At 41.0% G+C, this 25594-nt stretch overlaps 1 protein-coding gene across 3 annotated transcripts in view; it reads left to right on the top strand.

Annotated features, from left to right (window-relative positions):
• The first annotated feature begins 5158 nt into the window (after positions 1–5158).
• TRIP11 (thyroid hormone receptor interactor 11) overlaps positions 5159–25594 on the top strand; it is a 68513-nt gene continuing 48077 nt past the window's right edge. For 2 of the 3 annotated variants that reach the window (XM_048853340.2, XM_048853344.2), the window contains exons 1-7: positions 5159–5655; positions 11427–11503; positions 12136–12246; positions 13739–14017; positions 17153–17221; positions 21113–21278; positions 23645–24010. In XM_048853340.2, the coding sequence (XP_048709297.2) occupies positions 5517–5655; positions 11427–11503; positions 12136–12246; positions 13739–14017; positions 17153–17221; positions 21113–21278; positions 23645–24010 (1207 nt within the window). In that variant the 5' untranslated portion in view covers positions 5159–5516. Of the gene's footprint in view, positions 5656–11426; positions 11504–12135; positions 12247–13738; positions 14018–17152; positions 17222–21112; positions 21279–23644; positions 24011–25594 lie in introns of those variants that run through there. The other variant, XM_048853342.2, reaches the window with a different exon arrangement.

Here is a 25594-nt window from a genome sequence, read left to right as displayed (position 1 = left end):
GTGATATGTGCCAGCAATGCCCCTCTGCCATGTACATTGGCCAAACTGGACAGTCTCTACGTAAAAGAATAAATGGACACAAATTGGACGTCAAGAATTATAACATTCAAAAACCAGTAGGAGAACGCTTCAATCTCTTTGGTCACTCGATTACAGACCTAAAAGTGGCAATTCTTCAACAAAAAAACTTCAAAAACAGACTTCAAGAGAGACTGCTGAATTGGGATTAATTTGAAAACTGGATACAATTAACTTAGACTTGAATAAAGACTGGGAGTGGATGTGTCATTACACAAAGTAAAACTATTTCCGCTTGTTTATTTCCCCTCTTACTGTTCTTGTAAAGTGCTGGAAATGGCCCACCTTGATTATCAGTACAAAATGTGTTTTCCCCCGCCCCCCGCTCTCCTGCTGGTAATAGCTCACCTTTCTTGATCACTCTTGTTACAGTGTGTATGGTAACACCCATTGTTTCATGTTCTCTGTGTATATAAAATCTCCCCACTATATTTTCCACTGTATGCATCCAATGAAGTGAGCTGTAGCTCACGAAAGCTTATGCTCTAATAAATTTGTTAGTCTCTAAGGTGCCACAAGTCCTCCTTTTCTTTCTTTTATGTTTGAAGATTGAATGTTCATTTGCAGCTAATGATATTAACATTCTAAATATGGTACTTAAATTTAAACACCTATAAGGAAAAGTAGTACTGCAGTTAACTTTCAAACCCAACTAGGAAAAATATTGATACACGTTTGGACTCAAAATAGCTAAGCCAAATTTTTGGGGTCTTGCAGGTGGTTCAGTTAGGGGGAAAAATTGGTGATAGATATTTCTTTGATGCAATTTTTGTTAATTTGCAAAGAATGTACAAACTCTTGTTTCCCTGAACACTGTAAAAAACAAACAAGAGACAGCTCCTTCATTTGCTGTGACAAGCCCACCTTTCCAGCCAGCACTCTATACCCAAAAAGCCTTTTCTCTTAGCTTTCTCTCAGTAAAGCTTTCTTACCAGCCTTTTGTTACTGTCTTCTTGGCTTTCTCTCAGACAGACTCCCCTGCCTCAAAACAGTTCCACCAATCAAACCCATAGGGCCACATGGACATTCTGAGCAAAAGCTGATCATGTACCTATATTTTGGGTGCTAATGCTATTGTTTCAGCCATCTGGTTACAGTGGCTTCTTTACATTTATCCTATATGTAAGGTGGGGCCATGCCCAACCCATAACTACACAGTTTAACTCAACAAGTCCATTTACTGAAAAGCTGATTCCACTTTGATAGCTATTTCTGTTTCTAAGGAAAGTGAATTTCCTCAGAGGGTGAAGTTCTTTAACTTCACCAAAGGTATAGTGCAGGCATTTTTTTTTCACAGCACTAACAGCATGCCTCAACCCAAATCAGCCACCCAGAAGTTCACTCTGTGCCTATTGAGTTCTTGACCTCTCTGTACAGTTAAGATTTCAGTTTGTGCTGTGTGGGGGGGGGGGGGAGGGGGGTGTTGTTTGTCTCATTTTTCAGCATCACTTAACCCCCTACAGCTGTCCCTGAGTAATAACCTGATAACCGCTAAAGTGGCTGAATTCAAACCAGTCCCAATAAGCCATCCAAACCCCTGGCTAGTTTAGTAACAATATGAATATAAATCTTATACCTGCACCTTATATTGATGCATTGTCTGTAAGACTGTGACTGCTCCCCAATTATGTTGTTTCAGGAATGTCTTTTTATTGCCATGGAAAAGCTGAATGGATATACAGTTTCTTTGGGGAGAAAGGCTGTGATTAATTTTTTTTAAAAAAGTCCATGCTGTCTAGGAATTTTTTTTTAAAAGCTTAATCTTAAACTTAAAAAAAACTAAATACTTCCTGAAAATTCCTGTTAGGGTTAGAATTTGTAATTTTTTTTCTTATACTACCTATATTTAAGGCCTAAATTTCATGAAAATATACTGTTAATAGGTAAGCATGTGTATCTGGGATAAGTTTCACATTAATCATAGGGTTTTATTGGCCCAGTTTATGCTTTTGGGTGACACGTCTGTCTGAATGTGGGGTAACAGCTTTGTTTGTCTGCATGCCTCTGATGCAGCGTCATTTGCTGACACATCAGTGAATGAACGAGGAGACTCATGAAGGTTGCTGTCACAATCTGATTTGTGAGCTATTCATAGAACAGTACCCAGAAGAACTCTCAGTAATTTTGCAATTATACAAAATGGTACCCAAACAAAAAAAGTATAGTTAATGGAAATGATGATCAGGCTAACATACACTTTCTGGTGAGAGAATGACCGTAATGGAAGAAACAATGAAATTAGTGCTGGTCAAATTTGCAGATGACACAAAAGTTGGTGGAATTGTGGATGAGTCGGGTCTACTGCCTAATCAAGATCACTTGCTAACATGAGCTGATATGAATAACACACGATTTAACACAGCAAAATGAAAGGTCATACATCTAGGAACATAGAAGGGAGGTCACATTTATAAGACGGGACTGTGTCCTGGAATACACTGACTGTCAAAAGGACTTACTTTAGGAGTCACAGCAGCTAACCAACTGAACATGACCTCTCAGAGCTATGCTGTAGCTAAGAAAGTCAATAACAATCCATGGCTGTATAAGCAGGGGAATATTAAGAGTAGAGAGGTGATATTACCTCTGTATACAGCATTACTGAGACCCTTACTAGAATATTGTGTCAGTTCTGCAGTCCAAATGTCAAAAAGGATGTTGAAAACTGGAAAAGGTTCAGAAAAGAACTACAAGAAGTTGAGAAAACATGAGTTATAGTGAGAGATTTAAGAAGCCCAATCTATTTAGTTTGTGTAAGAGAAGGTTAATAGGTGACTTGATCATGATACACTACACACACTATATGGGGAAGAGATTTCTGAGAGGAGATGACTCTTTAAACTAGCAGAAGACATGATGAGACCCAGTGGTTGGAAGCTGAAGCTCAGAAAATTCAGACTATTTAGGTGCACATTTTTTAATGGAACAACTACTTAGAGCAGAGGTGGGCAAACTATGGCCTGCAGGACTGTCCTGCCCAGCCCTTGAACTCCTGGCCGGGGAAGGTAGTGTCTGACCCCACCCCTGCTGTCCCCCTCCCCCGCAGTTACACCGCCGCGCAGGCAGCGTGGCTGGCTCCATCAGGGCAGCGGGGCTGCGAGCTCCTGCCGCTCTGAGCAGCAGGGTAAGGGGGTGGTGCGGGGCGGCGACATTGGGTAGGGGGTCCCAGGGGGGGAGGCAGTCAGGGGACAGGGAACAGAGGGCGGTTGGATGGGGTGGAGGTTCTGGGGCGGGGCGGTCAGGGGTCATGGAACAGGGGTTGGATAGGGTGTGGGAGTACTGGGGGGCCTGTCAGGGGGCGGGGGTGTGGATAGGGGTCAGGGGGACAAGGAGCAGGGGGGGTTGGATAGGTGTGGGAGACCCGGGGAGCCTGTCAGGGGACATGGGTGTGGATAGGAGTCGGGGTAGTCAGGGGACAGGGAGCGGTGGATGGGGGTGGGGGATGCTGGGAGGGAGTGGTCAGGGGACAAGGAGTGGGGGGTGGAGGGTTGGATGGGTCGGAGGGGGGCAGTCAGGAGGCGGGAAGTGGTGGGGGCGGCTAGGGGGCGGGGGCCAGGCTGTTTGGGGAGCACAGACTTCCCTATCTGGCCCTCCATACAGTTTCACACCCCAGTGTGGCCCTCGGGCCAAAAAGTTTGCCCACCCCTGATCTAGAGAGTCTAGTCAAGAGTGGATATTTTTTAAAGGATATTCTATTGTTCAAACAGAAGATATGGGCTTGATACAAAAATTATTGGATGAGGTTCTTTGACCTGCGTTATGCCATGTGTTTGTGTGTAGCTGCTCTGGTGTGAGAGGACTCAGGAACTCCCCAGGGGCCAGTGTCTGTGTGTGACTGGCAGGATGCCAGGGGCCAGGTTTGTGTGTTGCTGGCTGGATGTGAGGGGCTCAAGGACTCCCCAGAGGCCAGGTTTGTGGGTAGCTGGCGGAATGTGAGGGGCTTGGCTCAGGGACTCCTCAGGGATTGGGTTAGTGTGTAACTTGAAAGGAGTAAGGTCTCAGGGACCCCGGCAGCCAGGTCTGTGTACCTGGCAGGGTGCAAGGGGCTTGGGGATTCCCCAGGGGTCAGATTTGTGTGTAGCTGGCGGGATATGAGGGGTTCCGGGACTCTCCTCGGGGCCAGGTTTGTATGTAGCTGACAAGGTACTAGGGGCTCGGGGACTCCCCAGGGGTTTGTGTGTAGCTGGCAGGATGCGAGGGGCTGGGGACTCCCCAGGGAGCCAGATTTGTGTGTAGCTGACGGGGTACAAGGGGCTCGGGGACTCCCCGGAGGCCAGGGTTGTGTGTAGTTGGCGGGGTGCGAGAGGACTCCCTGGGGGCCAGGCTTCTGTGTAGCTGACGGAGTACAAGGGGCTCGGGGACTCCCCAAGGGCCAGGTTTGTGTGTAGCTGGCAGGGTGCGAGGGGACTCCCCAGGGACCAGGTTTGTGTGTAGCTGATGGTGTACGAGGGGCTCAGGGACTCCCCAGAGGCCAGGTTTGTGTGTAGCTGGCGGGGTGCGAGGGGACTCCCCAGGAGCCAGGTTTGTGTGTAGCTGGCGGGGTGCAAGGGGCTTGGGGACTCCCCCGGGAGCCACATTTGTGTGTAGCTGGTGGGGTACGAGGGGCTCGGGGACTCCCCGGTGGCCAGGTTTGTGTGTAGCTGGCGGGGTGCGAGGGGCTCGGGGACTCCCCGGTGGCCAGGTTTGTGTGTAGCTGGCGGGGTGCGAGGGGACTCCCTTGGCAGCCAGGTTTATGTGTAGCGGGCGGGGTACGAGGGGCTCAGGGACTCCCCCCCGGTGGCCAGGTTTGTGTGTAGCTGGCGGAGTCTTCGCACAAATGAGACGAGACCAAGGGCGCCTGGAAGTGGAAGCAGCCAAGTTCAGACGCCCCGTGCGGCTAGTGCTGGCGTGGCGTGTGGCGGTGCGGGTGGCGGTGGCGGTGGCGGACCATCAGTGCACGGGAGCCGCGGACACTTAACATTCGCCTGGACACAACATGTCATTCGAGCGCCGCCGCTATCCCGAGTGCCTTTGCTGCCTTGTACACGTCCTTGTAGTCGTGACGCCGCTCTAGCCTCACGCAGCGATTCTCTATGGTTAAGCAGGGAGTCTTTGTGGGCTCGGAGGTGTCATGGCGTCCGTCGAGGTGGCAGAGCCTGAAGCTGCCGGGAGGAGCCGCTGACGCCGCTCTCCGAGCCGGGGAGGGAGTAATGGTCGGGGCGCTGGGACTCTTTCTCTAGGCTTCAGCCGGAGCCCGGTCTTTCCTGAGCGTGCGAGCCGGGCGGGGTGGCAAGAGCCGGCTCTCCGAGCCCAGGCTGCCCAGCCCCCGGGGGAGATAGCGAGCCGGGGCTGAGCTGTTCTGGGGTCCAACGCCACCCCTGGTGTGGGTGCTGCCTCGGGGAGGCCTTTAGCCAGCGCTGAGGACAGTTGGGGCCCGTTGAGCAGCAGCAGCAGTAGAGATGGCCTCCTGGTTAGGGGGCCTGGGCTCGGGGCTGGGCCAGTCCCTGGGGCAGGTGGGGGGCAGCTTGTCCTCCCTTACCGGCCAGATCTCCAGCTTCACCAAAGACATCCTGCTGGAGGGCACCGAGGAAGTGGGAGGTAAGTACGAGGGGTGGGGAGGAGTTGCTGCGGCCACGGGGGTGCCAGCCCTCTGCGATTAGTGTGGGATCGGGCGGCACTGAGTGCTGGGGAAAGGTTGTCAGCTCTGTGGGCTGTGATGCTTTCTATATGTGTGTTTAGTACCATGTACTCATCTGGTAGCACGTTAATGATAATTAATAACTAAGATGTAGCATTTTTTTAAAGTGGGAAACAGCTTATTTAGGACTGTGCCCAGCTAGACCACCTGAATTTAGAAATAAACATGACTGAGCTTTTAAGAGTCTTACTGGAATATACCAGTTTAACAAGAGAATTGCTACCTTCATTTTCCCTTTTTAAACAATAATAAAGAGAAATAAAATGTTTAGTGGTAGTGGAGTTTGTTGTTACACCTGTTGGATTTGGTGTGGGGTAGCATTAACACTGGTGATCAGAACAACCAAAATTTTGCTGTAACAAATTACTTCTGTGTTTTTTTCCGGAAGGGCCATATGCTTGCTCTCTCTCTTTCCTCTCAAGGTCTTATTGTGTGCACACCACACTATCTGGGCTCTGTGGAGAGTAAACTTAGCAAAGCAAACTATGTATAGTATAAACTTATTTAGAGGTATATTGGCATGTAGTCTTATTTTTGTTGTCCTGAAGTGTTGGAATTGCGCTAGGGTACTCTGTTGATCAGGTTTGAAAGCATATCAAACTTGTCTTTAGCTTATTATGTTCATTCAGTTTATCTACAGCTTGGTTTAATCTGTTCCATTTAGAATGGGGGAGGCTTTCTAAAACTGCAAACAAATTGCTAGTTCCATATTTTCCACATATGTATGTGATTGTAAGTCTGACGTGTCATCCAGGCAAGGCTTTAATATAATTGAAACTTTTCTTATTTATATTACAGTAGTGCCCAAAGAATCCAGTCAAGATCGGAGCCCATTGAATAAGTACAACAAAATAGGAAAACACAGTCCTTGTCTGAAAGAGCTTTCAGTCTAAAATGATAAAAAGAGGCAAAGGGGGAAAAAAGGGATGCACTGTACAAGGAAAGTGATCAATTCAGTGACAGTCATACACAGTGTTAATTCTATGTCTGTTTTAGTATTGGTGTCTAATTTTTCCAAGGCATTTAAGCTTTTTAAATTAAACGTTGGACTTTGCCTGTTATAGCTATCTGCATAACATTGTGAAAATATACATACGTTAATATAGTTAACATAATTTTACATCTGAAAATTATGGCTTTGTTAGAGAAATACTCTTTAATTGAAGTCTTTGTGATTTTAATGGTTGTGTCATTACCAATAGTAGGCTCAGAATTTGGAATTAAATAACAATTTCACAAGTTTGATGTTATGAAGTGGGTAATCAGCAAAGTAGGTCTCTCTGGTCACGCAATCACAGACATGAAGGTCGCTATCTTAAAACAAAAAAACTTCAAATCCAGACTCCAGTGAGAAACTGCTGAATTGGAATTCATTTGCAAATTGGATACTATTAATTTAGGCTTAAATAGAGACTGGGAGTGGCTAAGTCATTATGCAAGGTAGCCTATTTCCCCTTGTTTTTTCCTACTCCCCCCTCCCCCCCGATGTTCTGGTTAAACTTGGATTTAAACTTGGAGAGTTTTTTTTTGGATGAGCTATTGCCAGCAGGAGAGTGAGTTTGTGTGTGTGTCCCCGGGAAAAAAAAAAGGGGGGGGTGAGAAGGCCCACCTTGATTATCATGCACATTGTAGGGAGAGTGGTCACTTTGGATGAGCTATTACCAGCAGGAGAGTGAGTTTGTGTGTGTGGTTTTTGGAGGGGGGGTGAGGGGGTGAGAGAGCCTGGATTTGTGCTGGACATGGCCCACCTTGATTATCATGCACATTGTAGGGAGAGTGGTCACTTTGGATGGGCTATTACCAGCAGGAGAGTGAGTTTGTGTGTGGGGGGGTGGAGGGTGAGAAAACCTGGATTTGTGCTGGAAATGCGCCCAACTTGATGATCACTTTAGATAAGCTATTACCAGCAGGACAGTGGGGTGGGAGGAGGTATTGTTTCATGATCTCTGTGTGTATATAATGTCTGCTGCAGTTTCCACGGTATGTATCCGATGAAGTGAGCTGTAGCTCACGAAAGCTCATGCTCAGATAAATTGGTTAGTCTCTAAGGTGCCACAAGTACTCCTTTTCTTTTTGCGAATACAGACTAACACGGCTGTTACTCTGAAACCAGCAAAGTAGGAATTCTCTACAGGTAGGCTGTTCCAATATTAAGTGGGATAAAGATATTTTGGTTACAGAACTGCCTATATAAAAATGCTTCAAAAGAGAGAGGAGTTTGTTCTGATGGCTGCAATGTACTCTGAGAAAAGATTGTCCATTTCCCTCTACTCTGAAAGATCTACAGTTTTAGATTTAATAATTTTTAAAATTCCCAAGCTTATATTACAGTACAAGCTTTGTTATCTGGCATGTTGGGGGAATGCGGTGGGGGGGGTGTGCCAGTAAGTCAAAAATTCAGGTTAACTAAGAGGGAGAGAGTTTGGATGTGGGAGGGGGCTCAGGACTAGGGGTTGGGTACGGGAGGGGGTACGGGGTGCTGGATCTGGGCGGCGCTTACCTCAGATGGCTCCCCGCAAGCAGCGACATGTCCCTGCTGCTCCTAGGTGGAGGTGTGGCTAGGTGGCTCTGCATGCTGCATCTGCGTGTTGCTTCTGCCTGCAGGCGTCGACCCCACAGTTCCTGTTGTGCAGAGCCAGCACGTGGGGCAGCGCACAGAGCCGCCTATCCATAGCAGCAGGGACATGTCGCTGCTTGTGGGGAGTCGCTGCTTGTGGGGAGTCGCCCGAGCGCTGTCCAGATCCAGCACCCCACACTTCTTCCCGTGACCCCATACCCTCCCCCAAGTCCTCTCCCACACCCAAACTCCATCCCAGAGTCTGCGTCCCTTCCCACATTCTGAACCCCTCGTGGCCGTTTCTCCACCTAGGAGCAGCAGGGACATGTTGCCGCTTCCGGGGAGCCACGTGGAGCCAGATAGGGAGCCTGCTGGCCCCACGCCAACCAGATTATAAACCGGATTTTCAATGAGGATCAGAAATGCCAGTTTATAGAGCTTTCCAGTTGGTAAATTGCCAGATAACACAGCTCTTACTGTAATTTGGTTTTGAACCATATTTCACTTAAATGGATGCATCATCATGGACCATTCTTCTGTTACCTGGAAGTAGTACTAAGGGAGATGCAGGATTCAAACTTTCTTTGACTAAAGAGTTGACAATTCTTTTACTATGTTTGAATGCTGTCTGTAGTGATGTCAGTGTGTGTTGCTGTTGCTCCTCTTCTTCTGCCCAGTGATGCCTTTGGAAATGTGGTGTTTCAGCTCAGTGTGAATTCTTTCCATAAATATTTATATAACCCTTCTCCCACCTGAAGCTAGCAGCAACCAGGGCCAGGTTCAATATCTAGAGGTTCCTTTTCAACAATACAACGCAGAACCAGCTCGAGCCCCCGTCGAGTAACCGGGGAAAACTATACACCTCCCCTGGGCACCTCTGAGAGGCAATATTCCTCCACTCCCAAGCACAGAGTCTGAGTGTAGAAAAGAAACTTTTAATGAAAAGAGGGAAGTCACGCGATAGTAATTAGGGAAAATGCCACAATCAGGATTCATAATCATAAAATTGTGAGCAGGACACCTACCCCAGAGTGCGTGGGGCAGTGCCTTCTGCCTCTTGGTTGTAGAAGTCAAGAACATAAGTTCCTTATCTGTGCCCCTCACTGCTCCCTCACCATACCCCACTCACCATGGTTGTCCTTGGGAAGTGGGGACCCAGGGTTCAGAGGTGCATCTGTCTGAGTTCACCTCCCACCCAGGGAGGAAAGCACCTTGCTTGCTCTGCCATCTGAGCACTTGCTCTGGTTGGCTGCCCCGCCAGTCGCTCATTCCTCTCGGGTGGCCACCCTGTCAGCTGCTCTCCCTCTCCGGTGACCCCCTCCTTTTTCCGCTCTGCTCACCAGCTGGTCACCATTCCACTTGCCGGTCACCTTCTGCCACCTGCCTCTCTTCTGTGACCTCTGCAGGTCAGTCTCTTGAGGTTTCACCCAGCTCTTTGTGATAGTCAGCTCTTAGGCTGGGCAGAAATGCTGTTCTACCACAAGTGATTGTAAGGTCTTTTGAGCACTTAAAATAACCAAAGCCTCCTAATGGAGCCTCTGTCTTTGAACAGTGGGGAACAACAGGTTACACCAGACCAGGAACCCTTACGGAGAGTCCACTTCTCTTGGCTGAGGCTACCTGTCCCCACCCCTCTTACTTTCACAGGGATCTGGTATTCGAGCCCCTGGCTTAATGAGGTCCTTTCAGCTGAGGGTGACCCTCCTCATTTGGGACAGGTTAAGCACAGTTCTGTTCCCCTTTATTCATACAATAAAGACAACAACATTGAGAGGATTTCACTATCCCTGCATTCTGGACTAAAGTGATTTGTAACCCAACACCAGCCAAAGTTGATCACTTTGAGCCACACTGCTCTATCTGTTGGATATCTAGGCAGAGTAGGTGTGTTTATGTAAGTACAGTTTGTTCCTGAAATCTATCCCACTCCCAGCTAGCTGTGAGGGGAGAACTCATTCAGACCCTGCTTACATCTAGAACCAGGTACTGGTTGTAATTGGCAGCAGGGTCCAGGCCTGTCTGTATGAATCAGTGTTAGTCCCTTTGTGTATGTACCTCACAGTGAACAGCTGCCCCTCCAAACAGAGACATGGTAATAATGGGTCATTTAGTCATAAGGAAATTTTACAAATGCTAGGGGGAAGTGGGCTAACGGAAGCGAAGGATATTTTCGATTGCATATGACCCTTGGTAATGATACAGAGCACGTTTCCCAATTGCTGCAAATTATTTTGGTTAGTAAAAACTATGGAAGATTGTGAGCAGCTCCAGTTGAATTTAAACACAGTGGTTGCAGGGTGCAGAATTGGTAACATGATGACAAATTACATTTAATTTGGATAAATGTAAGGTAGTGCACACTGACAAAAATGGTCTAAATTTCTATTATATGGGTAATGAGCTCTGAATTTTACAAACTCCTTTGGGGAAGATGATCTAGTGGTCATGCTCAATGAAGAGGCATATCCCCCATCACACAACTGTAGTAAAGAAAAAATACAAATAGAATACTGGAGTGCTTTAAAATGGGTTTAAAATCATGCAGAAAATATTATCTACAAAAGGGTAATGGTGATGTACCTTTAGCTATAATACTGTGCTTTTTCTGATTTTGGTTGTCTCCCTTCAGGAAAGGTATAGCAAAATTGAAAAAAGCTCAAAGAAGTGGGACAAATTTAGAGGCAACTTGAGATTTGTGTTGCAAAAATATGATAGGGGGAATTTCATTGAGGTGTTTTATAAAGGGTACAGTAAAATAGAACATTTAAATAATTTCAGATTAGAGTAGTAGTTTTAGATGCAACAGGAATAGATTTACAGTTTAAGTTACAGTTTGCCATTGGTTCCAAGAAGTTTCTTAAGAAAGCCTTGGTAACAGAAAATATTCCAAAATCCCAAATTGAAGAGGTTTTTTGCACTGTAGTGCATAAAATGTTTTTAAAACATAGAAAGGAAAATAACTAATAAATGTATGGAGTAATAATATGTAACTAAACCATATAAAGACTTTAAAATATTCTCTTTACCTGAGAATGCTATTTTGTGTCTCGTCCTGTGGAACTGTTACAGCCAATTCAGATGAGCACCATGTGAGTGATTTTTTAACTCTTTCAGATGCACCAGCGGAACTCCAAGTATCCAATTCTAGGCTAAGAGAAATAGAAAGTACTCATGCAACACAGAGATTGGAGGTAAGCAATTCTGGAATGCAGGTAATTAGGAGAAATAAAGAGATGCTGATCAGGGTGATTTTGTTTGTTTCTACATGCATTAGAAATATGATTTTAAAAAAATGCTCACTCTAGAAATGAGAGTAACAGTGATGTTTAAATCCCAATTTTTCAGCCTGGTGACCATCCATCATCACATTCAGAGGGCCAGATTTGTTTAGTGGGCATGGACATGTGTGTGTTGTAGATTCATCACCTCTTACATTGTTCATGTCAGACAGGGGGACCTTGAAATGTAACAATAGCCCCTGGCTCTGAGATAGTCTCAAGTCCAGGTTTCTTGAAAGTTTCAGCATTTTTCTGGCTGATAAGGAAATAAGTAGATGCTATATGAATGACTGGGTTTGCATTTCAGACTTGGCCACAAATCAAAACTAATCTAGAAGGTGTAATTTCTATTTTATAACCCTCAATCCAGATTTTTATATGCAGTATTTTAAATTTCAAAGAGGTGTTTAAGTTTTAAAGAGTAAAGTAGGACAACATGGAAAGACTCCAACCTAGCTATTTTAATTTTTTCTCCCATTAGCAAATCCCTTAGGAACATAAGATTTAGTTTTACATTTATTAATAGTCACTTTGTGCTTTTCTAGAATGAGAGACTGAAGAAGGTTTGCAGTGATCTAGAAGAAAAGCATGAAGCAGCAGAGCTTCAGATAAAGCAGTTGTCCATAGAGTACCGAAATCAGCTGCAGCAAAGAGAGGTACAGTGCAGCGTAAATAATTTCAGGCAATATATGTCTTATTCTTTAACAAAAATGTACTACATTAAGTTTGTATAATAGCTATCTTTATCTCTTCAATTAGTATACAATCTCTAAAGGTGAGAGGCAAGCAGACTGTTCATCATGGTACAAAGTACACTATTGCTCATCCTGTCATTTATGCTGTTGCACGTTTATAAATGTACAGATTGTCTCAATCATTCACAAAATGCTTCCAAATCACGTCACATCAGTTTACACTTACACCTGCCAGATGACTTAATATAATGTAGCTACTGATCTAAATAGCCTCAGAAATATCTTGTCTGATGTCAGTTTCTCCCTATTTTATTACCACGAAGGAATAACAGAGTAGATTAATCACCACATATTATTATAAATCATTAGATAGTTCTAAATCATGATTTTTGGAAGGATAGGTAAGAAAGGAGAAAATTCTCTTTAAAAGTGTTTACTTCTGTTCTTTCAGATGTTTATTTGGTTTAAGAGTAGACTTAAAATGGGACAGAATCAACATTTGCAGCTCTGGAAAGTGGATTTTTGGGCATAAAGTAATCCTCTATGCGTGCAGTTGTATAATGTGAGATTTTTAGAGTCTTCTAAACAAGGAAAACTAGCAGTACATTTGTAAAACTTGCTTTTACAGAATAGTTTTTTAGCAGAAAGAATATCTTTGAGACGTGTGTTGCATCCATTGAAGTCAATACCACATCTCCCATTGACTTCAGTGAGAGCAGGATCAGACCCTTGATTTGTATGTGCATAGGAAAGGACATACTGAAGTTGGAAAAGCAACATCTGGATATTGTAGTATTTTGTGCATTCTGTATCTTACTTAATGTAAGCAATTTTCTTTTGATCTAAGTGACTTCTTTAATATAGTGTGTTGTGAATGCAAAACCAGCAATACATTGAAAAGTTGGAGTATAAAATAAACTCAGTTTTAATATCAAAATATATAACTTGAGGAACCCTGTACTGGTTGGTTTTATTTTAATATTTAATTAAAAATCCACCACTTTTATATTTAACTGAGTTGTGGGACTTGGCACTCAGAAGCCTTGCTGTAGAATTTAGGTACATTTGCCTGCTGAATACCGCAAAACCTTTATTTACAAGGAAAGCATTCTTTTAATGGGCAGTGCAGATACTTTGCTTATATGTTGCCTTTAGCTGAGTAGTGCTTAAATGGTAAAGGAATAATTTTTAGAAGCAGTTCTACAAGAGTCCTTGCTTTATAAGAGGCCAGTCAAGAACATTCCTCTCCATTGAACTGGAGAGAAAACAACCCCTCCTCCCCCGCGCACATGCACGCACACACACAGTGAAAGAACAAGGAGACCTCAGTAATTTTATGTCAGATGAAAATACAAATAGTAGATTTAAATTTCATCTATTTACAAGAGATAAAGTGAATATACTTTGAGATTTTCTTCTTACTAAAATCATGCACTGTATTCTATATATTTAGGTTGAAATCAGCCATCTAAAAGCTAGACAGAATGCACTGCAGGAACAATTGCAGAAGTTGCAGACAGCTGCTCAGTCAGCACAGTTAGGAGCTGGTGTTTTGCCGCCAACCACTACATCAGCTTCCTTTGTCCCTGTGGTTAGACATCATTCTTCAGGTTTTCAAGGGGATGACATGGACTTTGGAGATGTAATCTGGTCCCAGCAAGAAATAAACAGATTGTCCAATGAAGTTTCTAGACTTGAATCTGAGGTTGACCACTGGATGCAGATAGCACAGGTGGGTGATTTTTCCGTATATTTAGTACATTGAGTAAATTGGTCACTCTTGAAATCAGTCATGTGCAAGTTCATGTTAGGCAATTATATGTAGAGAAATAGCATTTAGGTTGACATAGCTGCTGTGCTCAAGAGTGTTACAAATGCACAGCCCTGAAGACCACATAGCTATGCTGACCTAATCCCCAATGTAGACACGGATAGGATGATGGAAGAGTGCTTCCAACGACCGAACTACTATTGCCAAGGGAGGTGGTGTTCCCACAGCAACTGAAAAACCCTTTCTGATGATGCAGGCTATATCTACACTGCAGGGTTATGCTGGCATAGATGTGGCACCTTAGTTGTGCTGCATTAATCCCCACGGGCACTAATACATTCTAACGCTGTTTTTTCTGGTTGGTTGACCCTGGGTACCTTTCAGTCACTAGTGTCCATTTGTTTAAAAAAAAAAAAAAAAAAGTAATACATAAAGACCTGCCTTGCAGAAGTGATGTAAGGATTAATTAACCTGTAGATGGTGCTTTGAAAAATAGCTAGTACTATATAAGTTCTAAATATTATTTTTACTTTCTGAGAAAAGGCGCCATAGTAAGACTTAGTTATGGAGACGGAATTTCTTTACTCTTCAGCATTATATTAATAGTACAGCCTCCCCACCCCTTTAAAATCTGTTAAATTGTTCTATAAATAGGGCTGTCAAGCCATTAAAAAATTAATCACAATTAATCATGCCATTAAAAAAATCAATCACACAATTAAACAATAAGAGAATACCATTTATTTAAATATTATTCGATGTTTTCTACATTTTCAAATATATGGATTTCAATTATAACAGAATACGAAGTATACAGTGCTACTTTATTTTTATATTCATTGCAAATATTTGCACTGTAAAAAAAAAAAAGAAATAGTATTTTTCAATTCACCTAATAAGAGTACTATAATGCAATCTTTTTATCATAAAAGTTGAACTTACAAGTGTAGAATTGTATACAAAAAATAACTGTGTTCAAAAATAAAACAATGTCGAACTTTAGAGCCTACAAGTCCACTCGGTCCTACTTCAGCCAATTGCTCAAACAAACAAGTTTGTTTACATTTTCAGGAGATAATGCTACCTGCTCCTTGTTCACAATATCACCTAAAACTGAGAACAGGTGTTCGTTCTCATGGCACTGTTATAACTGGCCTCACAAGATATTTATGTGCCAGATATGCTAAAGATTCATATGGTCCTTCATGCGTCAACCACCATTCTAGAGGATGTGCGTCCATGCTGATGAAGGCTTCTGCTCGATAACTATCCAAAGCAGTGTGGGCCGATGCATGTTCATTTTCAGTATCTGAGTCAGATGCCACCAGCAGAAGGTTGATTTTCTTTTTTGGTGGTTTGGGTTCTGTCGTTTCCTCATCGTAATGTTGCTCTTTTAAGATGTCTGAAAGCATACTCCACACCTCTTCCCTCTCAGATTTTGGAAGAGATTCTTAAATCTTGGGTCAAGTGCTGTAGCTATCTTTAGAAATCTCACATTGGTACCTTCTTTGAACTTTGTCCAAATCTGCAGCAAAAGTGTTCTTAAAATGAACAACGTGCTGGATCATCATCCAAGACTACCATAACATGAAATATATGGCACAATGTGAGTAAAATAGAGCTGGAGACATACAATTCTCCCCCAAGGAGTTCAGTCAGAAATTTAATGAACGCATTATTTTTTTAGCAAGCCTCATCAGCATGGAAGCGTATCTTCTGGAATGGTAGCCGAATCATGAAAGGGCCTACAGATGTTTAGCATATCTGGCATGTAAATACCTTGCAATGCCAGCTACAAAAGTCCGATGCTAACGCCCGTTCTCACTTTCTGATTTTATTGTAAATAAGAAGTGGGCAGCATTATCTTCTGTAAATGTAAACAAACTTGTTTGTGTTAGTGATTGGTCGAATGAGAAGTAAGACGGAGTGGACTTGTAGGCTCTAAAGTTTTTTGCATTGTTTTGTTTTTGAGTGCAGTTATGTAATCAAAAAAAAAATCTACATTTGTAAATTGTAGTTTCACGATAAAGAGATTGCACTACAGTACTTGTAAGAGGTGAATTGAAAAATACTGTTTCTTTTTATCATTTTTACAGTGCAAATATTTGTAATAAAAATAATTCTATAAAATGAGCAGCGTACGCTTTGTATTCTGTGTTGTAATTTAAATCAGTATATTTGAAAATATAGAAAAACATCCAAATATTTTAAATACATTTGCAATTGGTATTCTATTGTTTAACAGTGCAATTAATCGCGATTAATTTTTTTGAGTTAATCGCGTGAGTTAACTGCAATTAATAGCCCTATTTATAAGCCTATCCTATTTGTTCAGGCAAAGAGTTTCATAAACATTTACAAGGGTTCTACCCAAAATATTGTAACTTCTTTGGGGATTTTCATATGTAGGCTTCTAAAAAGTACTTTTGCTCTTGTTGTATGTGCTATTGATTGTAAATTACTACTCTGCCAATACACAAAGTGATACCGTAGTTGCACATTTTTATTAGAGATTTTACCATCTGTAATTTTCCCTTACCACTTCACTTCATTTTCTGTCAGTTACAAAAATTCTCATTGCTGTGATCAGTCCTGCAAACTCTTACTCATGTGACTGATCTTTACTCAAGTAACTAGTGCGTTGGATTTCAGTGATATTACTTGTGTCCATAGCATCTACAGTTATGTATACTGGAAATAAAATATAGTGTATATGTTGGTTTTCTTTAAATGCAAGAAACTGTTAAATATGCTAGCATGTCATAAATGCAATCAATATACTGTGAAATTTGCGCACAAAGAAATCCAATAGCTGTTTTTATGTTTCAACAGAGAAATGCTATTTTATATTTTTTTATTAGAAATAAAGCTATTGTAGCTTTAAACCTTACATTTTAATAGCCCCTCTTTATAATCAAAGTACCTACATTTGAGTGTTGTGGTAGACGCTTACTTACTTTTAGTAAGTACTTTTAGCGTACTTGCATTTTCTATTTTATTAAGAATTATTTGCTGTTGAAATGCTCAAAGGAAAATAAACCGTTGTTTATCTCAATTTATTTCCCAAACTAAAGTATTATTTTTCTTTTTATCTAGTCTTCCAGAGTACGAGGAACAGATAACGCTGATCAAAGTGAAATCTGCAAGCTGCAAAATATTATTAAAGTAAGGTGACAATTTTGACAAATCAGCCCACATACATAAATCTTTTATAATTTGCAGCTAAGCCCCCAGTCCTGCAAACATTTACATGTTTAGTCCCAATGACTTCAGTCACGTTTCATATTAATCAAGTTAAGTGTATGCATAAATGTTTGCACAATTGGGGCCTAAGTCCTCTGTACTAAATGAAGTGTATTGGCATATAATATAATTGTGTTTATAACTGAAATGTTTCCACACCTTCTGTATTTTAAAAAAGATTGATTGATCAGATGAACGAGTGTCTCTCAGGTTGGTCATACAACAGACTTGTTACAATATTATAGGCTTGAAAGTATAAAGTTTGTAAGATTAAGGCCAACGCATCAAAAGTAGCCAGTGATTTGTAGTGCCTCAATTTTTGGCTGCCCATCATGGGATACCTGGAGGTTGCTTTCCCCCCCAACCCCTTGCCCCAGTGTGCTGAGTCTCTACAACTCCAAGTGAAATCAGTGGAAACTATAAGTGTTAAGCACTGCTGAATTTCAGCTCTTTGATGGCTAAATTAGACACCATCAAAATTTTTGTCTTCATTTGTATGGTACATATTTTGTACAGGTGCATATCTGGATGTAATTTTGCTCTATTCTGAGTCCTGTTTCTTAAAAGCTAACCATTCTAACTTATTAATGTACTATATAGGTGTGAAGGCATATACTGGTAATGGTATATGGTATATGTATATAAATACATATGTAAATGGTGAAATAAGACACATACATTTTTAGACTTAAAATTGATTTGATTTTCCAGCTTCATTGTATCTTCAATACATGGTAAGGTGAGAGTAAGTGTATTATCTAGTGTAACTTAAATTTTCTAGTTTGCTTTCCTCTCATATTTGTGTATTTTAACATAAGCTATAATGAATGATGGAGAGGAGACTTCCTGGTAATTATAGGGAATGACAGGAAAACTCCTCTTGATCACACATTGCTGCTATTAAATGTTAGTTATTGCATCCTTATTATTTATCCTAAGTAAGTAAAGAGTGCTCATCTTTTTTTCTGTATGGAAAGTGGAAAACCTAATTGCACTTTTCCAGGGATGCAGAATTCTAGTTACACTACTAGAAACAGTTATTTTTTCTAGTTCCAATAAGCTTATACCATTTAATTTATAAATATGATTAGAAGGCAGGAATATTGTTGCAGTCGTCTCTTCCCCACAGTCTAGGATACTTAAGGCAACTTTCAGATTAGGAAAAGCTCTAAATCAGTAACTCTCAACCTTTCCAGACTACTGTACCCCTTTCAGGAGTCTGATTTATCTTGTGTACTTCAGGTTTCACCTCACTTAAAAACTACTTGCTTACAAAATCAGACCTAAAAATACAAAAGTGTAACAGCACAATATTACTGAAAAATTGCTTACTTTCTCACATTTACCATATTATAAAATAAATTAATTTGAATATACATACTGCACTTACATTTCAGTATACAGTATATAGAGTAATATGAACAAGTTGTATGAAATTTTAGTTTCTGCTGACTTTGCTAGTGCTTTTTATATAGCCTTGTAAAACTAGGCAAATATTATCTAGATGAGTTGATGTACCCCCTGGAAGACCTCTGCATACCCCAGGGGTACTCATACCCCTGGTTGAGAACCACTGCTCTAAATAAGTATAATCGAAGTCTGAGTGAACTCTGCAGCCCTTTTTACGTGTACTTTTCATTGGGGACCAGCCTTTTCCTCAACTTATGTGACACTTTGCTCTGTGTCTGGTTCAGAAAGTTAGTCTTTCTTTTGCCTTCTGTGATGTACTGTTATGTTGCATTTGTCTACTAAGAGGTGTAAATAATCCATACACTGTAACTCTTCCCAAAACAAGTGCCAGCCTCTAGTCTTATGGCCTGTTCATGCTCCAAAAGAAGTCTGTTGCAGGGCTCTCATTGACTTCTGTGGGAGTAAGGTTTAGCCCTCTGTGAGAATCTCAGGGTTGTGGAATCTCTTCCAAGATGAGCCCAGGTTACAGAATTGAGCACACTTTCTGTCAAAGAAGGAGCAATCCAGTAGTTAAATTTTTTTTCCATTTGTTGCAAAAGTTGTGTTTTTTTTTTTCCACCAGTATAAGTAAATTGACCATGATCCTGATTCTTCTTTCAAGAATAGTCCCTGCTACTCTCCTCAGTGAGGCTGAATTTTGTTGTTGCTTAAAGAGGACAAGGTTGACGCTAAGGTTGTGGGCTTCATTCTGGCTTTTAGTAAATTCCTGTGTTTGCATAAGGTAAGGGCTTGTCTACGTGGAAAGTTAGTCCCCAGCAAGCCATGATGTGAATCTACATGCCGTCCGCTTGCCACACACTAACTCACCATGCGGACACTGTTACCACACAGTAAAAGTCCTGGAGTGTAGAATAGTACTTTGGCACTTTCACTGCACTGCAGTAATGTCCACGTGGCGAGTTAATGCATGGCAAGCTCATGCCCTGTAGATTCACATGCTAGCTTCCCAGGCACTAACTTGTCATGTGCACAAGCCCTAAGTTACTTTTTTGGTGAAAGAACACTGCCAACTATCCCTATAGTTGATAAATGTTTTTGTTTTAAATTTTGCATTACGGTCAAGCTCCAAGACTATATTTTTTCCTTTCAGTATTTGTAAAGTTCTTAGAAGATGAGACATGCTGTATAAGTGCTAAGTACTTTTGTTATTTAAGCGATAATGTTCAGAGTGGGCACTTCCAGGGACTTGAGGATCTGAAGAAAAGCTAAGGGGACTTAACATAGATGGTTATTAACTGCTGCTATGGATTGCTTTACCTGGGAGTGTAGGGGGGTTTTGGGTTAAGTGTCACTATTGCAATACTTTGTGCTGAAAAGATCAGAGTAGAAATGCACTTCCATGGGACACAGCATGGTGTTTGACAAAAGTGATCAGACAACATGTACAAATAGGAAAGTAGCATTTTGTGCTCATGATTCCATTTAAAAACACACACGCACACAGATTTTTATTACTTTTTGAATACAGACAACAAGAAACTTGTTCACCTGTTTACTTGGCAGCCCTGATGTATCAATGGTTAGAGTTTCCTAATTAACATGAATTCTCCATCCAAACAAAAATTATATTATCTGAACTTTCATTAATAGAGGTTATTTGACATTTGAGACAATATTAACCTGATTATAATTAAACTGTGTGGGTGAGAGTGGAGTGTGTATATGTGAGGGGTGAGATGGTGGTGGAGGAGAAAGAGAATCCAGTCATATACCATCTGGATGTCCTGATGCAGGGATCGACAACCTTCGGAATGCAACCTGTCAGGGAAATCCGCAGGTGGGCCGGGACACTTTGTTTACCTGCAGCTTCTGCAGGTTCGGCCGATCACAGCTCCCACTGGCCGTGGTTCACCATTCCAGGCCAATGGGGGCTGCAAGAAGCGGTCGCCAGCATATCACTTGGTGTGGGAAGCGGCATGGGCCAAGTGATATGCTGGCGACCGCTTCCTGCAGCCCCCATTGGCCTGGAATGGTGAACCACGGCCAGTGGGAGCTGCGATCAGCCGAACCTGCAGACGCTGCACGTAAACAAACTGTCCCAGCCCTCAAGTGGATTTCCTTGATGGGCTGCGTGCCAAACGTTGCCGATCCCTGTTCTAATGTATACATTCTCCTGTGTGTGTGAGATCACAAGTTCTTTGAGGTGGGGCTCTTTATTTTTGTAATTTGTACCATGCCAACCACATTGTTTGTATAAATAAATAATTTTTAAAGAGGCATGTTTTATTTTTGGTGTAAAATATTTGGCAGTATCTCTGCAGGCGCAGAAAAATATCCTTTTAAAATGTATACATACTATGTATCTGCATTCTAAATACATTTTTTTTCAATTACACTTTTTAGGAGCTGAAACAGAATTTAAGTCAAGAAATAGATGAACATCAGCATAAGCTTTCAGTGTTACAGGATGCACATCGACAGAAACTAGCAGAGATAAGTCGTCGGCACCGGGAGGAGTTAAGTGAATATGAGGAGCGAATTGAAGAACTTGAAAATCAGTTACAGCAAGGTATTTATTACCCTGTGATCATTCTATTTTATTGGGTGTTACCCTCAGCTTTTATATGGAATGAATTTTATTCAGAATATCAATACACCTACAAATGAACAGTATAATCGACATCCAGTAAATTCATATGGATTTAGCAAATCTTTAGTTTGGTTATATTGAACACATTTAATTGCATTGTTAATGGCTGCTCTTCAGAAGAAAATGCACATGTAGACTTTCAGGTGTCCACCATACAGATTCTGGTCTAGATACTGAGAAACTCTTCAAGCCTGTTAAATTAATTTTTCAGAGCTAAGGGGTTACTACCTGTGGAAGGCTTCTCTCCTACTATTCCCAATCCACTAGAGTTGAAAACTGTCTGAGAAACAGATATATCTCTTCACTTGTATTCATTGTGTGATATTTTTTTAAACTCCTGGACAATAATTTGTCCCCTCATAATCTATTTACATCCATTTAGAGTGATGGTATCCTCAGGCAGGTGGTATGCACTAAATCCATAAAACCAACACATGTTTGATTTCAATCCAATATTGATTTGGAAAGAGACTGCAGAATAGAGTGAAAACTTTCCAACCCAAAAAATATTTCTGGAGGCAAGTAGTAGGTACTAAATGGGTCACTCACTGAATGATATGAAGTCAGATGTGATGGTGATGAGGGCTGTATAAGTTCCTGGTTGGATAGGTTTATAGATAGAATACTTTCTAGCAAGAAGTGCCTTTATCTATTTTTCTTGTACTGGGATATCTTTGGATGCATAGAAGTGAAAGTTTTGTATGTCATATTAATTGGGTCTCTTTTTTTGAAGGGGGCCTCATTTACAAGTTCATTTCTAAACTTAATAAGTTTCGTTTGTAATTGATTCATCAAAGCTATGCCACCCAAAGAGCATGTGTTACCCTTTGGGAAAGAGACATACTTCCAATGTCCCTTCTCAGAATGAAGGAGAAACTCCATCACAGACCGTGTCTCCTCAGATATAGAGTAGGCAGAAGCCCCATGTAAGAACCTTTTTGAGGCCTCAACCAGAGGTGGTAGGGGATTGATTCATGGTGTCTTAATGCCTGTTAAAATTGTTCTGTCTTTTGACTTCTTTCAAAACAATCCTTTTAAAGAGTCTTTGGTGAAATCAAAGGCATGAGCCATGCATCTTTTGCATCATGACTTGGCTGTAAGACAAAATACTTCTCACACTTCTTAGCATGATATTACTTACCTATGACCATACCCTTGCTAAATTGCGTTTTCACTCATCTGGGATCGTCTGGATGCCGATCCTAGAAATTCTTGTTTTCAGAGTCTGCGTAGTCATGAATGGACAAGCAATGTGTCTTCTTTTAACAGCTTCTGTCTAAAGTTTGGCTTTCTGCCTTCTTGAGCTCTGTAACTTGTATAAATGATTTGCATTATAAGTTACGCTGGCTATACGGAGGCTCCTAAAGTTTTAGGGACATTATATGTGGTACCTATAAAAGCCCAGCTTCTCTTGAATATGACCTTTAGGTTTAAAGTCTGAGAGTTTTATTGCAGAATAATATATCTTCGCTTCTATGCTTGGCAATTTACATTTTTAATTTAAACCTTTAAAGGAAAAGTCAATGCTGTTTACTGTACATCGAATTATAAATATAAGGATTTATGTATAAAATGGCAAAACCAAATATAATGAGAATTTGTGTTCATCTATAGAATATATGATTGTCATGAAAACATTCTTTAATTCTTGTAGGAACTTAAAATAAATCTAATATGTTTGTATTGATTACCAATTTCCAGCCACAATCCTGAGAATTTAAATATGGACTAAAATGAATACATGTGAAATATGCAAATTATTATAACCTGTGACAACAGTTCATTAACTGTTACATTAAAACAACAAACCACAAAACCTCATGTCCTTTGATCTGAGATGAACCTGGTAGGCTAGCAGTATTTTGGTCAAATAGTTTTAGGAACGTATGAAGGACTGACTAGACAACTTTATTTTTGATACTCATGTTAAGTTTTTTGATTATTTTTCCCTTTTAGTCAGTTTTTTAACTATTGGTGATTAGAACCGTATCTGCCTCACTTCACGTGTTTCAAAATTGCCATTTTATAATTATCAGTATAAGGAGCAGTGAGGTGTATCTCTTCTAAAGCAAATCACATATTTTTATATACTTCAAACATTTGTTCTTCTAAATGTCTCTCTTGCTTTCTATAGATGAAGTGAGTGCCCCCATTTCACTAAAGTTATTGTTTAACATTGTCAACCTTTCAAGAATAAAAATTCTTAGTTGGTAGCTGTTCCAGGAGAAAATTCTATAATGCTGACTTTGAATTTAGACTCGTAACCAATCTCTTGTGCTTTTCAGGTGGTGCAGGCATTGAAATCGGTGATCTTTCTAAAATTAGTGACCTGCAAAAGAACATTCAAATCCTACAATCTGAAAAACCAGAGGACACGCAGACTATGAAGGAACTGGAGGATAAAGTAAAAAATTTAAATCAGAAATTATCTTCTGTAGAAAATGAGAACAAAATCCTGCTGAACGAAAGAGAACTGGTAAAGGTGGAAAACAGCCAAATAACACAAGAATATGAAAGACTGAAATCTGATGTTATTAAGCTTCAAAATTATGTTGCAGAACAGGAGACCATTCTGAAAGAAGAGGGGAAAAAACTCCCACTGATGACCTCATCAGAGGAAGAAGTGCTCAGACTACAACAAGCACTGTTGGGTATGAAGCAATTGAGATTTTCAGATCCTATCCAAAAGATTTTACACATTTAAAAATAGAGAGAAGCCATTTTAGGAAAAGTAGTATGACTAAATATGAGATTGTGATTACTATGAATAGAGCCATCTTAGAAAAGGGTTTACCCCTGAAATGATCAAGTAAAACAAGATCTGAAAGGATTACCTTGGCACTACTCTGATAGTGAGGTAGAAGTCTCTGGATAGCTTAGTGAAGATGCCTGCCTAGAACCTGGCTGAAAGACTAAACCTAGCTGTTTTGCTGAAAGACTAAAATAATAATGCCAGTTTTATGATGATGTTTTCTAAAATTGTTTGCATCACTCTAAAGATATAGCTAAGATTAAAACGTGTAGAGAGAGGCTGACAAATGTTAGAAATATGGCTGGTCTTAAAATGTTGTTGAAAATACTAAGATTAGTTACACTGGAAAGAAGAGAAGCTAAAGATGACAGCTGAACAATTTAAAATTATGGCATGACACATAAAAAATGACCTTTCCTGTTTGCTTGGTTTGCCTTCCCTTATCAATCTGGACTTGATTTCTTTTACTATCCTGCTTCGGATCCATTTGCTGTCTTGCTCTGACACTTTGTCTTGTTTTACTTCTATTGCTCGCAGCAAATCCTGGGCTAGGTATGGAAAACTGTAGATATCTGAACACATAGGCCCTCTGAATATGCATTTCCCCATCTGCAGTATTATTTGCTTTTTCCCACAGATAGTTCTCTGCAGGTCCAGAGATCTTCTTACAGAGTGTGGGGGGGGAGGGCTGCAGCTCCCCAAAGTAGATCTGCTCAAGAATTAATACTGTCTGAGCCCTATCCATTTTAGAGAAGCTACCATTCAGGGGCTTCCAGGGCATTCAGTCTGGGAAGTCCTGGCGACATGATGGTCCAGCCAGGGAGCCTTTGCAGTAGTTTCCCTGACTGCGGAGTCCAGAAGAGACTGAGGGGAACCTCATAATGCTTCTTGCCCCCTAAACTTTTTCTACATAGGGCTTTTTGGGGTTTCTTGTGAGGGAATTGCTTTCAAAACGAGACTGTTAGCCATGAGTTTCCCACAGTAATGACCACTTTTAAGTAACAGAAGCATATGCTTTTGCTTGTAGCCATTATAGAAACTCAGTAGTAAGAGTTACATTTAAATGAATATTTTTCCATTATAACAAATTGGTTTTTGGTGTTATAGGAGTGTAATTCACAAAAATAAAATGCTGTATTTGTGATTTATAGGCAGTGTCTGTGTTGTGGTAAAATATTTAGTTGTTTCATTTTGAATATTTTCTTTGGTGTTTTATAAAAGTCTTAAGTACTTAGTCATTCAGAGCTAAATTTCAGTAACTACTGATGGACTGTGTCTGAACTTCACTTGTGTTCTAACATCTTGGCCTGAATCTAGCTGCGAAGAGATGAAAACTGGATCATACTGTTGTGTTTTTACATTATGGGTTTTTTCCCACTGATTGGAGCATGCTGATGGAATATAGCAGTTTACTGCTTGGAGACGTTAATTTGGTTTTAGTTACCTAAGATTTTTCTACTTAATCTGTATAGCAATTTAAATG

Source organism: Caretta caretta, chromosome 6 (assembly GCF_965140235.1).
Source record: "Caretta caretta isolate rCarCar2 chromosome 6, rCarCar1.hap1, whole genome shotgun sequence".
NCBI lineage: Eukaryota > Metazoa > Chordata > Testudines > Cheloniidae > Caretta > Caretta caretta.
The sequence above is the reverse complement of the archived record's forward strand: the minus strand, read 5'-3'. Positions and strand labels throughout refer to the sequence as shown.